Source organism: Cicer arietinum, unplaced genomic scaffold (genome assembly GCF_000331145.2).
Source record: "Cicer arietinum cultivar CDC Frontier isolate Library 1 unplaced genomic scaffold, Cicar.CDCFrontier_v2.0 Ca_scaffold_5764_v2.0, whole genome shotgun sequence".
Classification (NCBI taxonomy): domain Eukaryota; kingdom Viridiplantae; phylum Streptophyta; class Magnoliopsida; order Fabales; family Fabaceae; genus Cicer; species Cicer arietinum.
In genome coordinates, this window is record NW_027339411.1 from 1 (window position 1) to 14,599 (window position 14,599).

The 14,599-nt window shown below is 29.5% G+C and overlaps 1 protein-coding gene and 1 long non-coding RNA gene across 2 annotated transcripts; one reads left to right on the plus strand and one right to left on the minus strand.

Moving 5' to 3' along the window:
* Window positions 1-7,971: 7,971 nt before the first annotated feature.
* On the plus strand, window positions 7,972-11,582 carry LOC101494471 (putative disease resistance RPP13-like protein 1). Its single transcript, XM_004517245.4, has one exon. It carries the CDS (start codon window positions 8,101-8,103, stop codon window positions 11,344-11,346), a length of 3,246 nt encoding a protein of 1,081 aa, XP_004517302.1. The 5' UTR covers window positions 7,972-8,100; the 3' UTR covers window positions 11,347-11,582.
* Window positions 11,583-11,796: 214 nt separating this feature from the next.
* Window positions 11,797-14,593, minus strand: LOC101494793 (uncharacterized). The gene is made up of 2 exons (XR_190587.4): window positions 13,755-14,593; window positions 11,797-12,078 (listed from the first exon to the last, which is right to left on the minus strand). It is a non-coding gene; the product is annotated as an uncharacterized lncRNA (long non-coding RNA).
* Between the last annotated feature and the right edge of the window lie 6 nt (window positions 14,594-14,599).

Sequence of the window (14,599 nt, forward strand, 5' to 3'; positions counted from 1 at the left end):
ATATCATAATTATTATCACTTAACTGACTAATACTTAATAAATTATGCTTAAGACCTTTAACATATAAAACATCTTTAATAGAAGGGGACGTACCATTACCAATTGTATCTTGACCAATTATCTAACATTTTTGCTTTCCTCCAAAAGTCAATGTGCCTCATTTGCTCACTATTAGTTCTTGGAACATAGACTTTTCTCCTGTTATATGTTGTGAGCATCCACTGTTGAGGACATATGCAACATAGACAATATGATTGTTGTTTTAACTTGATTGTTGAGGACATATGCAACATAGACAATATTTTTCTTAGGTACCCAAAACTGGTTGGGTCCTGATTTGTTAGTTCTTAAAGGTTTCTTATCTTTCCATGTAGCTAGCATCTGACAAGATATTTTAGTGTGACCTTTCTTATGGCAAATAGTACATATATCAGCAAAGGGGACAAACTTAGGTTCAATTATTTTTTCTTGAAATCCTATTCATCTTTTATCAACTTTGAAAGTTGCATTATATGTCTTAAGTTTAATAATATCAGTTTTCAAAGTTGCATTTTATGTTTTAAGTTCAACAATATCAGTTTTTAGTTTCTGTTTTAAATTCAGCATTTTGATTCTTTAAAACATTAACTTTTTCAGTTAGATTTGTATTTTATTTCTGAAAAGAGGTTACGGTGGGACATAGTCAAGATTTGAACCGCCCCTCCCTTTTATAGTCAAGAGTTGACTTGACTATATCTTCTTTCATACTCTTTGAAGTCAAATCTATTATTCTTATAAAATACTTTTGTTATCGTAAAAACTCCAATTATGAAATGAGTTTGGTTCCAACAATACCAACGTTACCAAGAGGTCTTCAATTATCTTCAAGATAATTGCGGAAACTTTTTCATACTTTAAGGAAAAGAAAAAGGACATGCATATTTTTCATACTTGAAAGAAAAGAAGATTATTATATTTTTTTTCATACTTTAAGGAAAAATAAAAGTAAAAGTTAAAGACTATTAAAGAATGAAATTCATGTTCATATCATGTTTTATGTTGCATCTAAAGAAAAGAGTTTTGAACTGCCCCTCCCTTTTATAGAACTCACTGAGATTATTATTTCACCCCATATTTTCTTATGTATTATAGTAGATAAGAGGGGATAAGGCTTGATCCAGAATCATATGATGTAATTATGTTTTTCTACTATGTCTAAGAACTAATATATTTTGTAATCTTGGTATATCAGAGGATAATTGTAAACTATATATTTTATAGCTAGTTACAATTTATTTCAATGATTGCACTTATGATATTTCCAATGATTACCTCTGTTGAATTAGAATGTATAAATTTATTATCATATTCTAGATACATGGTGATGGTTATTACAAAATGAACTAAAAAATATTTATTATGAATTAAAATTTTCAAATCAAATATTGTATAATATTTCTAAACAGTTAGATAGAGTTTCACTATCAGGACAAAATTTACAAAATCCTAAAAACTATTAAGATTATTCTTTAGACCCTAAAAGGCAAATATATAAAGACATTAATGTTTGAGAACAATATTGAAAAAAATCTAAATTTAGGAAATAAAAATAAGGGTTAAGTATGTTTTTAGATCCTATAAACTTCACTTTTAAATTTTGTCCCTACAAAATTATCAAATATGCAGTTTTAGTCTCTATTAAAAAACAAAACATGTTTAATTATCCTTTAGCTTTAAAATTATTGAATAATGTTTTGCAAATATGTTGAGAATAGTATAAAAAGTTTCTCCGCAAAAATTAGAATTTTTTAATATAGAATGATTTAAATGTAAATTTTTTAAATATAATTTAAATTTATTAAATGTGTAATTTGAATTACTTTTAACTGTAATTCAAATTACATTTACATGTTGTAGGTGCTGTAATTTGAATTACACTCTAGAATAATTCAAATTACCTGATGTAGAAGTTGTAATTTAAATTACACTATAGAGTAATTTGAATTACTTGGTGCAGAAGTTGTAATTCGAATTCCACCCCAGAATAATTTGAATTATGGTGACCAAAAACCCTTACAAAAATCAAAAATAGAAAATACATTGTTTTAAAAGAAATGAATATGAAAATAATTGTTTTTAAGAAATTTCTATAGATTAAAATATTTTGACATTTCTAGATTATCGACGAGCTCATATTTATGTCAATTAAACTATCATAGTTTTGACATCCTATCAAAACAGCTAAGTCTAGATAGATAAACATGCACTCACTCGAAATAAACTATCTATAAATCCTATGAAACATACACTAACACGTCACAAGGAACTCCCAATCCACACAGTGTCAAAAGGTCGACTTAATACCAATTTTCAAGTCCAAATTACCCCATGAGACTTTTTGTAATATTCATTGCCTCAAAGGTAATACAAATGCATGAACAACACTTATATCCTTAATAAAACCTCTTTGACTTTCTGATATGACTTTACTAGCATCTAGAGAAAGCCTATTAAAAAACAATTTTCAACGGGTTCTTTCAGAAATGTTTCTTACATATGTTTCCTTTGGAAATTATTTATTTATTTCTGAGGAATTTTGCCTCTAAAAAATGAAATTATTTTGAAATTTGTCCTTCCCACAATCGGAAGGCTCACAACTTAGTTTCAAAGTCTTTGTTTCAAGATTTTGTAACGTTTACAAGGCTCATTTTATAATTCATTGCTCAAAATCTTTATATCTAAATAATAAAAATATTCCACAACTTGTATAAAATATAAACTATAAAGTATGCATACTTCAAGATTTCGCCATTTCTCACATTTATCTATGTTAACATGCCCTTCAAGTATTTTTTTTAAATAGCAAATAATGTCGAAATTCAGAAAATGAATACTCCCTTGAAAGCTTGGGGCATCTAATTTTTAAAAATAATTTTATATTTCACAAACAGTAAACTATTCGGTACAAATATTTCAATATAGCCTGATGTGAATAAAAACTGACAATTATTTGTTTGTTGACTTGTGATCAAAATATAGAGAAATGAGTCTAGTTTTTATTTCAACAAGAACCAAAAATGTGAATTCGAATTAATTAGTGTGATTCCCATTCACATTCACTTTTTGATATGGATCAAAAGACCAACCATTACCATTCACATTCACTTAACTGACTAATACTTAATAAATTATTATTAAGACCTTTAACAAACAAAACATCTTTAATACAAAGGGAAGTACCATTACCAATTGTATATTGACCAATGATCTGACCTTTTTGCTTTTGTCCAAAATTCAATGTGCTTCATTTTCTCAGTGTTAGTTATTGGAACATAGACTTTTCTCCCGTAATATGTCGCGAGCATCCGTTGTCCAGGTACCATGATTGGTGTTTTAACTTGATTACTGAGGACATGTGCAACATAGACAATTTTGTTCTTAGGTACCCAAAACTGGTTGGGTCCTGGTTTGTTAGTTCTTAAAGGTTTCTTATCTTTCCATGTGGCTAGATAAGACAAGATATTTTAGTGTGATATTTCTTATGGAAAATAGTACATAAATCATCAGAGGGGAAAAACTTAGGTTCAATTATTCTTTCTTGAAATCATATTCCTCTTTTACCATCCTACTAACACCATAAATCATTGATGCGTACTTGCTTTTTTTCATACCATTATCAAGAAAATATTGAATTGCATCTTCATGCTTATCAGATTTACATGTGGTATTTTCAATTGATGTTGAACTATTAGTACTTTTCAGAGTTAGATTTTCTCCCTAAAGTTCAACAATATCAGTTTTCAGACTTGCATTTTCTATTTTAAGTTCAGTAATATCAGTTTTCAAAGTTGCATTATCTGTCTTAAGTTCTATAATATCAGTTTTCAGAGTTGTATTTTATATTTTAAGTTCAGCAATATCAATTTTCAGAGTTGCATTTTATGTTTTAAATTCAACATTTTATGTTTTAAATTCAGCATTTTATGTTTTAAATTCAGCATTTTATATTTTAAAAGATTAACTTTTTCAGTTAAATTTGTATTTTCTTTCCTAACTGTTTTCAATTTTAAAGTCAATTTGTGATTCTTATTTTAAAAAAATCATTTATAGTAGTAATTAATTCAGATCGAGTAAATTCAAAAAATACTTCAATTTCTTCATTTGCTGATTCACTAAATCCATACATGTTGAACCCTTGAATCTTTCCTCAAACATTGTAAAGTGCTCAGTCTTGAGACTGAGCTCTAATACCAATTGAAGGTGTAAACACGAGAAATGGGGAATTGAATTATGTTTATCAAAGTTGATAACGTTTTGCTAATTTAATGACGGCTGATTGGTTTTTTATGAATTATTGAGGGGCACATATTTACGTCAATTAAACTATCATAGTTTTGACATCCCATCAAAACACCGAAGTCTAGAAAGATAAACATGCACTCACATCGAAATCACAAGAAATAAACTATGTATAAATCCTATGAAACATATACTAACACTTCACAAGGAACTCTCTCGACTTAATATCAATTTTCAAGTCCAAATTACCCCACGAGACTTTTTGTAATATTGCCTCAAAAGTAATACAAATGCATCAACAACACTTCTATCCTTAATAAAACCTCCTTGATTTTCTGAAATCACTTTACTAGCATCTAGAGAAAGCCTATTAAGAAACAATTTTCAACGGGTTCTTTCAGAAATGTTTCTTACATATGTTTCCTTTGGAAATTAGGATTTTTGCCTCTAAAAAGTAAAATTATTTTGAAATTTGTCCTTCCCACAATCGGAAGGCTCACAACTTAGTTTCAAAGTCTTTGTTTCAAGATTTTGTAACGTGTACAAGGCTCATTTTATAATTCATTGCTCAAAATCCTTATATCTAAATAATGAAAATCATTCCACAACTTGTATAAAATATAAACTATAAAGTATGCATACTTCAAGATTTTGTCATTTCTCACATTTATCTATGTTAACATGCACTTCAAGTATTTTTTTTTTAAATAGCAAATAATGTTCAAATTCAGAAAATGAATACTCCCTTGAAAGCTTGGGGCATCTAATTTTTAAAAATAATTTTATATTTTACAAACAGTAAACTATTCGGTACAAATATTTCAATAAAGCCTGATGTGAATAAAAACAGACAGTTTATTGTTTGTTGACTTGTGGTCTCATTCAAGTTCAAGGTATCAATACTCTTTCCAATTATGTAAAGTTTGTGATCAAAATATAAAAAAATGTGTCTAATTTTTATTTCAACAAGAACCAAAAAATGTGAATGTGAATTAATTAGTGTGATTCCCCTTCGCATTAACTTTTTGATATGGATCAAAAGACCAACCATAGTCAAACTAATATTCACATTTCTAACACCAAAATACACATACCTTATCATCAAGCATTAAGCGCAAAATAAAATTTTAAATCTTTAGCTTCTAACCTTCAAGCTAGGTCACGACCACGATGAGAAAAAATGTCATAGATCCTTAGTTTCATTTCTTAATTTATTTTCAAAATTTTAATAGTCAACAATAGAGCACTAACAAGTTGGAGATCATCTAATACTTGAAAGTAAATTATCATATTTTGGTCTGACATAATCTTGGAATAAATGTCTTGAAATTTGATGAGCTTGAGCATAAACATAGTAACTTTCATAAACTTAAATATAAATTTAAAGACACAAGGATTTTTTTTAAATTTTTTTGAAGGATTCATATTGAAATATTTCAATAATCATTAGTCACTTGTAGATATCAACTTTGAACAAATGGAACATCTAATATCGTCTTCTAACTAAATAACTTGTAATACACATTTGTGTTGAAGAAGCAAGGAAAAATAAGATTCAAATCTCTTTTATTTTGTTTTATTTTATTTAGTTTTTATTTTTATTTTTTTATTTTATCATTATTATTTATTATAAGTATTGTAATTTATTTTTCTATATAAACGGTGTAATTCAATAGTAATAATGACATAATTATAAAATTAAAATAAACAAAATAAATATAAAATAAAATAGAATTAAATTTGATTTTCTTTTGATATAGTTTATATTATAAAAAATAATATGTGAATTAAATTTTTTGTCTGATAAATATTCAAGAGATATACTATTAATGGAATGTATATTTCTCCTTTAATTAATTGATTTAAGAAAATCTATATCTTGTAACAAATTGATCATTAAAAAATATTTATCTCGTATATTATTTATACATAAAATTCTAAGTATTGTATTTTAATTATTTTTCTAATTTTTAATCTAGAAGACATTAAAAAGACAAACTACTAAATGTAATACATCTTACTATTTGAACTACTTTATTAATGACATATCATCTTTAACTCATTGACCAATGATAAAGATTTGTCCCTAGAATATTTTATACAATACTTAGTGTTTTATTATTTTCTTCAAAATTTTAAATAAAAGATATGTTAGAGACATACTACTAGTAAAATACTATTAGATTAAATATATCAACTTTATAAATACCATTTTAACTTATATTTCATTACATATCAAATATATATTTTTATTTTAAATATTTCATTTGTGAAAGATTATTTGTTAACTAATTGATTGGTTACAAACATTTATTAGGTGTATTATTTATACCAAAAATTATAATTAGTGTATTATTATTTTTTTGCAAGTTTTTATCTCAAATACATTTAAGAAACAAACTATTAATCTATAAAAAAAAAACTAAAACAGAGACAAACTACTAAAGATATACATATTTATCTTTTGATTAATTGATTCTTAAAAAACTTCTTTCAACTAATTAACCAGTGAATTATAATTTTTTTCTAAATGGAGTAGCTCTAGTTGTCTTTTTTATATAAAAATAAATTTCACTCATATGCTAAAAGAAGGATGGAACATTCAAATTGCCCATGAGTTTAGACATTCCCGATCCATGATTTAGATCAAACCTAATGATTAAGAAACTCAAAAACACATTTGTAACAACATAAATATTTTAAAAGGCAATAAGAAGTAACCAAACCAAAACTTTAATAATAACAATTAAACTAATTTCTTCACATATGGTAAGTGGTCAAGAATAATGTAAGTTCCACAATCTATAATTTCATCAATATACGGAAACAAAATATTTATTGTTGTTTTCTCATATTGACTATAAATGATCTTTAACATTAACAAATCAATCACGTGTTGATAAATCATATATAAAGTTGAGAGGATTTTGAATTTGGTTATAACCTCCATAACCCATTTACTTAAAATATGGTACCACCAAAATGAACCATTTTCTTGTGAGAACATTGCACCAAAACAAGAAAACAAATGATGCGGCACACCGAAGACAAACAAACTAGCATTGCACTTTGACGACGAAATGATAGATAAAACAAAAAACAAATTAAATTTTTGTTGAAAACTATTTATTTAAATAAAATGAGTGAATCTAAACTCAAAACATGGTCCTAAACTTCTCATTTGATGGATGAAAAAGAAGTGAAAGACTAAGTTTTTTTCTCATGGAGCTGGCACTAAGTTTTTCAAGAGATCGAGTAGCTTTATTTTCGTTGATCAAAACACAATAGTTTGTCTTCAAATGGATCCATGCATTTGTAAAAAAAATATACTCCTTTTGTATTATAATAAGAGTCAATTTAGAAAGAAAAAAAATTAACCTAAAAATAAATGCCATTATTAATTGTTAATGTAATGTTAAATTTTGTTTAATTGTGTCATTTGATTATTACTCTATATACTATTTTCAAAATATTAATTTTACTGTGACCATTCTATTTCTTTTATTTATAGTTATTTTTTACGATGATGTAAAGCACAAATAATTAAAAAATAATAATTTAATAAAATAACTATTCAATTTCTTTGACTTATAGTTATTTTTTAATATACGTTAAATGAGTAGATGTGGAGATAATAATATAGACAAAGTCACCTTGTCCCTTTAATGTAGTTGTCCGCGCCAGCTAGCATGCATTAACTTTATAAACCAAAATATTGAATACTCTCGGTATTGAGACAAGATTCTCTCATTTTTTAAAATAATTTGTCGATTTCTTTTAATTATTTCCGTATAATCTCCTTCCCACACTGCAAACAGACCATGGCTCTTGAACTTGTTGCTGGGCCTTTAATGGGGGCTGTTTTTAATGTGTTGCTTGATAGGATAGCTTCTCATGAGGTTGTAAACTTCTTTAAGAAGCAAAAAATTGAGAAGTTGCTGAAAAGGTTGAAGATCATTTTGTTTTCAATCCATGCTGTGCTCAATGATGCAGAAGAAAAGCAATTGAAAAACGAAGCTGTGAAGGAGTGGCTTGAGGAACTTAAAGATGTTGCATTTGATGCTGATGATCTACTTGATGAGATATTTACTAGTGAAAAAACGAAGGCAAAAGAGGTAAACACATTCAACTCCCTTTCTACAAACTTTTATGATAAAGAGCTTGAACAGAAAATAGAGGATGTTTATGAAAGATTAGAGTTTGTTATAAAATTGAAAGAAGTACTTGATCTAAAGGTGGGTAAGGAAGTGAAAGTGACACACAAGACACCAACCTCATCTTTGGTTGAAGCATGTGACGTATATGGAAGGGATAATGATAAAAATATCATAGTTGAGTTACTATTGTCACAAGATTCTGATGATGAACAACTAGGTGTTATTCCCATTGTTGGTATGGGAGGAATTGGAAAAACCACCTTAGCTCAACTAGTATATAATGATCATAGAATACAGAAGGAGTTTGATCTCAAAGCTTGGATTTATGTCTCTGAAGAGTTTGATATTTGCAAGATCACAAAGAACCTTTTGGAGGTTGTCACTTTGTGTAGTTGTGATGTTGAAGATTTAAATTCACTACAGAGGAATCTGAAAATGTGTATACAGAAGAAAAAGTTTTTATTTGTTTTGGATGATGTTTGGGATGAAAACTATGAGAACTGGGACAGATTTAGGAGTCCATTTAAATATGCAGGGGCAAATGGAAGTAAGATTATTGTAACCACTCGAAGTGGGAAAGTTGCATCTATCATGCAAACTTTTCCACCTTATAATATCAGTGAACTGTCCATTGAAGATTGTTGGGAATTATTTTCAAACCATGCCTTTGTTTATGGCCATAGGGATTCAAATGGCCTTCAAAGTGTAGAAAAAGTTGGAAGAGAAATAGTTAAAAAGTGCAAAGGATTGCCTTTGGCTGTGAAAACACTTGCAGGACTTTTGAGGTCAAAAAGTGATACCCAAGAATGGCATAAAGTACTGAACAGTGAGATATGGGATCTGCAAGATCATGAGAGTAATATTATTCCAGCTTTAAGATTAAGTTACCATTATCTCCCTTCTCATTTAAAGAGATGTTTTGCTTATTGTGCAATTTTCCCAAAAGATTATGAATTTGAAAAGGAGAAGCTAATTTTGTTTTGGATGGCAGAAGGGTTGCTGCACCAATCAAAAAGACATAAAAGAATTGAAGAAGTTGGAAATGAGTATTTTTATGAATTAGTATCAAGATCCTTTTTTTACCAACCAAGAAGTGGCAAGTCATGTTTCCTAATGCATCATCTTATAAATGACTTGGCTCAATTTGTATCTGGGACATTTTCTGTGAGAATAGAAGATAACTCTGATGAAGTTGTGCAAAGAACTCACTATTTATCCCACATTATTTCACATTATTCCTCATATGTAAACCTGAAAGATGTTAGCAAAGCAAATCGTCTACGTACCTTTATGCAAATAAGAACAATAGGTACATCCATAGACTTGTTCAACATCATGCCAATTGATTTGTTTGCAAATTTAAGGTACCTAAGGGTGTTAACCCTTATAGGTGCTTATTTCTACGGTCTACCTGATTCAATAGGCAAACTAAAACATCTGCGCTATCTAGAAGTTTCTGACACTGAGATTACAAGGTTACCTGAATCCATCTGCAGTTTGTACAATTTACAAACACTCAAGTTAGTTGGATGTTATAATCTTATTGAACTGCCAAAAGATCTTCACAAACTTGTAAACTTGCGCTGCATGGATATTAGAGGCTCTTGTTTGAAGTGGATGCCATTGCAAATCAGTGAATTGAAAAACCTCCAAAAGTTGAGTGACTTTTTTGTTGGTGAAGATCATGGATCCTCCATTAGTGAACTGGGAGATCTATGTGATTTACATGGATCATTGTTCATTCATGACATAAAACATGTTGTCAATTATAAGGATTCTGAGAATGCAACATTGAAGGAAAAGCATGGCCTTGAAAAGTTGTCGTTGGATTGGGGTGGAAGTGGTGATACTGATAATTCACAACATGAAAAGACCATACTATGCAGCCTCCAACCACACGCAAATTTGAAGGAGCTTGATATCTATGACTATCCAGGCACAGAATTTCCAAATTGGTTGAGCGACTACTCCTTTTGCAACATGATGTCCTTAAAACTTAAGGGCTGTAAATATTGCTACAAATTACCTCCACTTGGACAACTTCCAATGTTAAAAGAGCTTCAGATTATTAAATTTGAAGGACTAATGAGTGTGGGATCTGAGTTTTATGGAAATAGAACTTGTATAAGTACAAATAGCTTTCCTGCACTGGAAATTCTAAGGATTGAGTCTATGTCAGCATTGGAGAAATGGTGTTCTGATGCACACAATGTAGGCCACAAAGCTTTTGGCCATCTTAGAGAGTTTTATATTGAAAGCTGCCCCAAACTGATGGGAAACTTACCAAGTAGCCTTCCATCTTTGACATTACTTGTTATCAGAGATTGCAAACGTTTGCTTTGTCCACTTCCCAAAGCTCCAGCTCTACGCGTGCTCAACATTCAAAACTGTCAGAAGCTAGAATTCCCAGTGCATGCACCTTTGTGCCACCAATCACTGACATCTTTGTACTTGATTGATAGTTGTGACTCACTCATGCTCTTGCCTTTAGATCTCTTCCCTAACCTCAAGTCTCTAGATATTTGGGGATGCAAAAATCTGGAAGCACTTACTGTTTCAGCACCAGATGCAACTCCAAATTTCAAATCCCTCTATTCCCTTTGCATACGGCATTGCCAAAATTTCACATCATTTCCCAAGGGGGAATTTGCAGCCCCAAAGCTCACCTTGTTAACCATAAACTACTGTCAGAAGTTGAATTCTCTGCCTAAAAAAATGCAAGAACTTATGCCAAGCTTGAAAGAACTTCAACTGAGGGGTTGCCCACAAATTGAGTCATCTACTACGAGGCCACTCAGGATTCGGATTTGCAACAAACTCATGGAAGGGAAACAAAACCACTCTGATCCTCTCTTTGCAAGGTTGGAGGGTCTAAGCCTTGCCTCTGTGGACAGTCCCTCGTCAAGTTAGACACTGGCTTAGTCTCGATGATTTAGATAGTAAGTAATCACAAGCTTCTCAATGAAACAAATATGTAGGAAAGTGTAACTTGTGAGTAATCAGTTGCACTGGCTTTTGTGTATTACCAGAGTTTGAATTATTCTAAAATCTAATCATCTCTGCAGCATCAAAGACTTTGATTATAAAGTAGTACGTTGTGTATGCTTAATTTATAAATCAAAATGAATATCCTTTTAGTTTATAAAGACTATTTTGGGTTTTGACAGCAGAGAAAAACTAAATCGGAGGAATACCCTGGCAAGTATCCTTTCTAATGTTTATAATAGGATGTGGCTTGGTTAAGTGTTCATTCAATACTAGAATAAGTTTAGGTGTTATGTGCGAATAAATCCTTAATTCTAGGTTGTTTAAATAACGGATTAATTCTTAGACGTGTAACAGGTAATCATAGACTCTAGATTGACATATCTTCCCCTACACAGCCTTTCTTTTCGATAGCATAAATGTAATACAAGGAAAATACCAGGACTAAAGTAGGTACTTGGACTCTGTCAAAGAAAATGATAATTGAGAACTTTTACTCTAAAACATGCTACAAAATTAATAACTATACTAGAAGAGTCTTGGTGTCAAATGGATATTACTAATGCAAACATGATAAATAAAGAACATTACTTGAAAGAAATACTAGGACAGAAATTCACGAATACGAACAGGCCTTTTGACTGCATTTGTAAAACCCTGCAAAGAAGAGAAGAATTCAAAATAAGCATTCTGTTTTCAAGTATCAATAGAAGATGATGCCAAATTTGAGCTTTTCCTCTTTTAGTTGAAAATGCATGAATAGGAAAAATAAAAAATATAACCCCTCTTTTAGTTGAAAATGCATGAATAGGAAAAATAAAAAATATAACCCATTACACCCAGGTAAGTAACCCCATCTTTTAGGCCTCCTCCTGGGACTACCATGTGTGAACATGTCGTCAAGTATTAAATGACATCAGCTGTTTTTTCAGCTAGATTAAATTTTAGACTAAATTTGGTCAAACATCAAGAATGAGGGGAGTGTATTCTACAGGTTTCCCATTTGAAAGAGTTGAAGACTAAATTGGCTTACATAAAAAAGAGTAGACCACATGTGACTCAGCAAAATTGCACTTTGGGGCATTTATCTTAATTTAATTTTTACTTTGTCCTTTATTCTTTTGGTCAAATTATGCCTTTATATTTGTAAACGCTTACACCATTGGACCTAACCTCACTTTCAAAAAATAAACAGCAAATTGAAATACAAAATTCTCCAAATTATCTCAATGAAATCGTGTATTTTTTGGGTTTTTAACACCGAGATCATAAGAAAAGAAACACTCACTCAATTTAAAAAAATGGTTCAACTAGATAGAATTCATGTAAGACATAAGGATTATTGAAATTAAATACAAAATTTTCTTTATTCAATTCTTAAAATCACGTGAAAATTCAGAATGTTTTTGTTATATAGGGTAGCAAAACTCCTAAAATAGTTTGAAAATCATTGGTGGAAAAAGAATGAAAGTTATGTTGACGATAAAAGACTAAAAGTGCAATTTTGCCTATCAAATAAGATTGGTGTCAAGTATTTATACTTGGGCAAATAGCGATATATCTAGTGAAAGTACAATTTCATGTGAATTTCAATATAGCAGATAATCTACACATGGATGCATGCAGTATTTCTTGACAGGATAATTATCTTATCAATGAATTATCAATTGTAACTAAATGAAAATTATTGCTCCATTATGCTTAAAAGAAGCAAAACTAAATGTAATTTTGCAAAAATGTTTCTGTTAACATTTCCATTGCCTAGAATGGTTGCCTTCATGAATGATAAAACATAGTAGCATCACTTGTTTTATAATAGAATTACAAGAAATACAGTGAATGCTAAATTTATGTGAATGCTAAATTTATGTGAATGCTTAATCTACTAATCATTGATTTTGTACATATAAGTATATACTCACGCCGGGCTCAATTATATGCAAAAAAATTGTATGTATTTGTTGGCCTCAAATATAATAAAAAGACAACTAGTCTATCTACATTTAATGACATTTTTCCAAAAATATCCTTATTCCTTAATTTTGTGGAAGATTACCATACTAATTAAGGGCAAGTTAGTAATTGTATTTTTTATACATAAAATCGTGAAAATTAAATGCACTTAACTATCATTCTTAATAGTGTGACAATATGTACGCTTGCTTATAATTGAGACCAGAGGGAGTAAGCATGTGACTATTAATACTAACAAGTAACTAATTCACACTAAATGCATTTAATTTTGGTTTTCCTTTCAAATGAAAGAAGATAAATACTACTGTAAAATAATTTGCATATGCATTTATTAACATTAAAATGCAAAAAAAATATACCTCATTAAATTTAAAAAGTAAAGGACATTGACTTTGTTCTGATGTACTTTCTTTCGGTAGAGATTTGTCATCATTTTGGAGACCCTTAACACTTGCCTTTTTAAACCTGCTCTTGAAGCAAAAATTAGACCAGTAGCAATAAACAACGAATGTGAAATGATAATCATTCACAAAGGCACCCAAGCTATACATCAACCTATTGAACGTTAAACAACAAATAACCCTTGTCATACTAAGTAAGGTGACTAAATGAATCAATATATGTAATTAACCTTACGTAATAAATAACCACAAAAGCACAAACCTCTTTATGTTTCCATTTTCTAAACCAATAATAAAAAAGAGGAAATTTTCATGTGTATGAAGCATGGTAAAATGAAGCATGGTAAAAAAGATAGAAATTTAGAAGTGATATTCATCATAAAATTCTATAATTTTATTACCGAACAACCATATATTCGAAATTAGACCACACTCACCACTATTCATAATAGCATGTACAATAAATACTAATTTATATGATTTGCCAATTCAAATAATAATCTATGATTACAATCCTAATAATAATATATAGGTTTAATTATTTGATTCTAACACTTCCTCTCAAGCTAAAGATTACTAAGCTTTAAGTTGTTACAATGGGAAGATGTACTATAGAGAAAATAAATTAAAACAATAGGGTTGTAGCTGCAGTCCGAAAGTTGTAGTGTGCGAAAGGTGACTGATACGAATAAAAATAGGTTTGGGAATGTATATGTGAGAAGGAATAAAAAGAATGTTACTTAGTTAGTTTTCTTTTTAGCTTAGCTGTCATTCTATTAGAAATTGGAGCCAAAACAGATTAC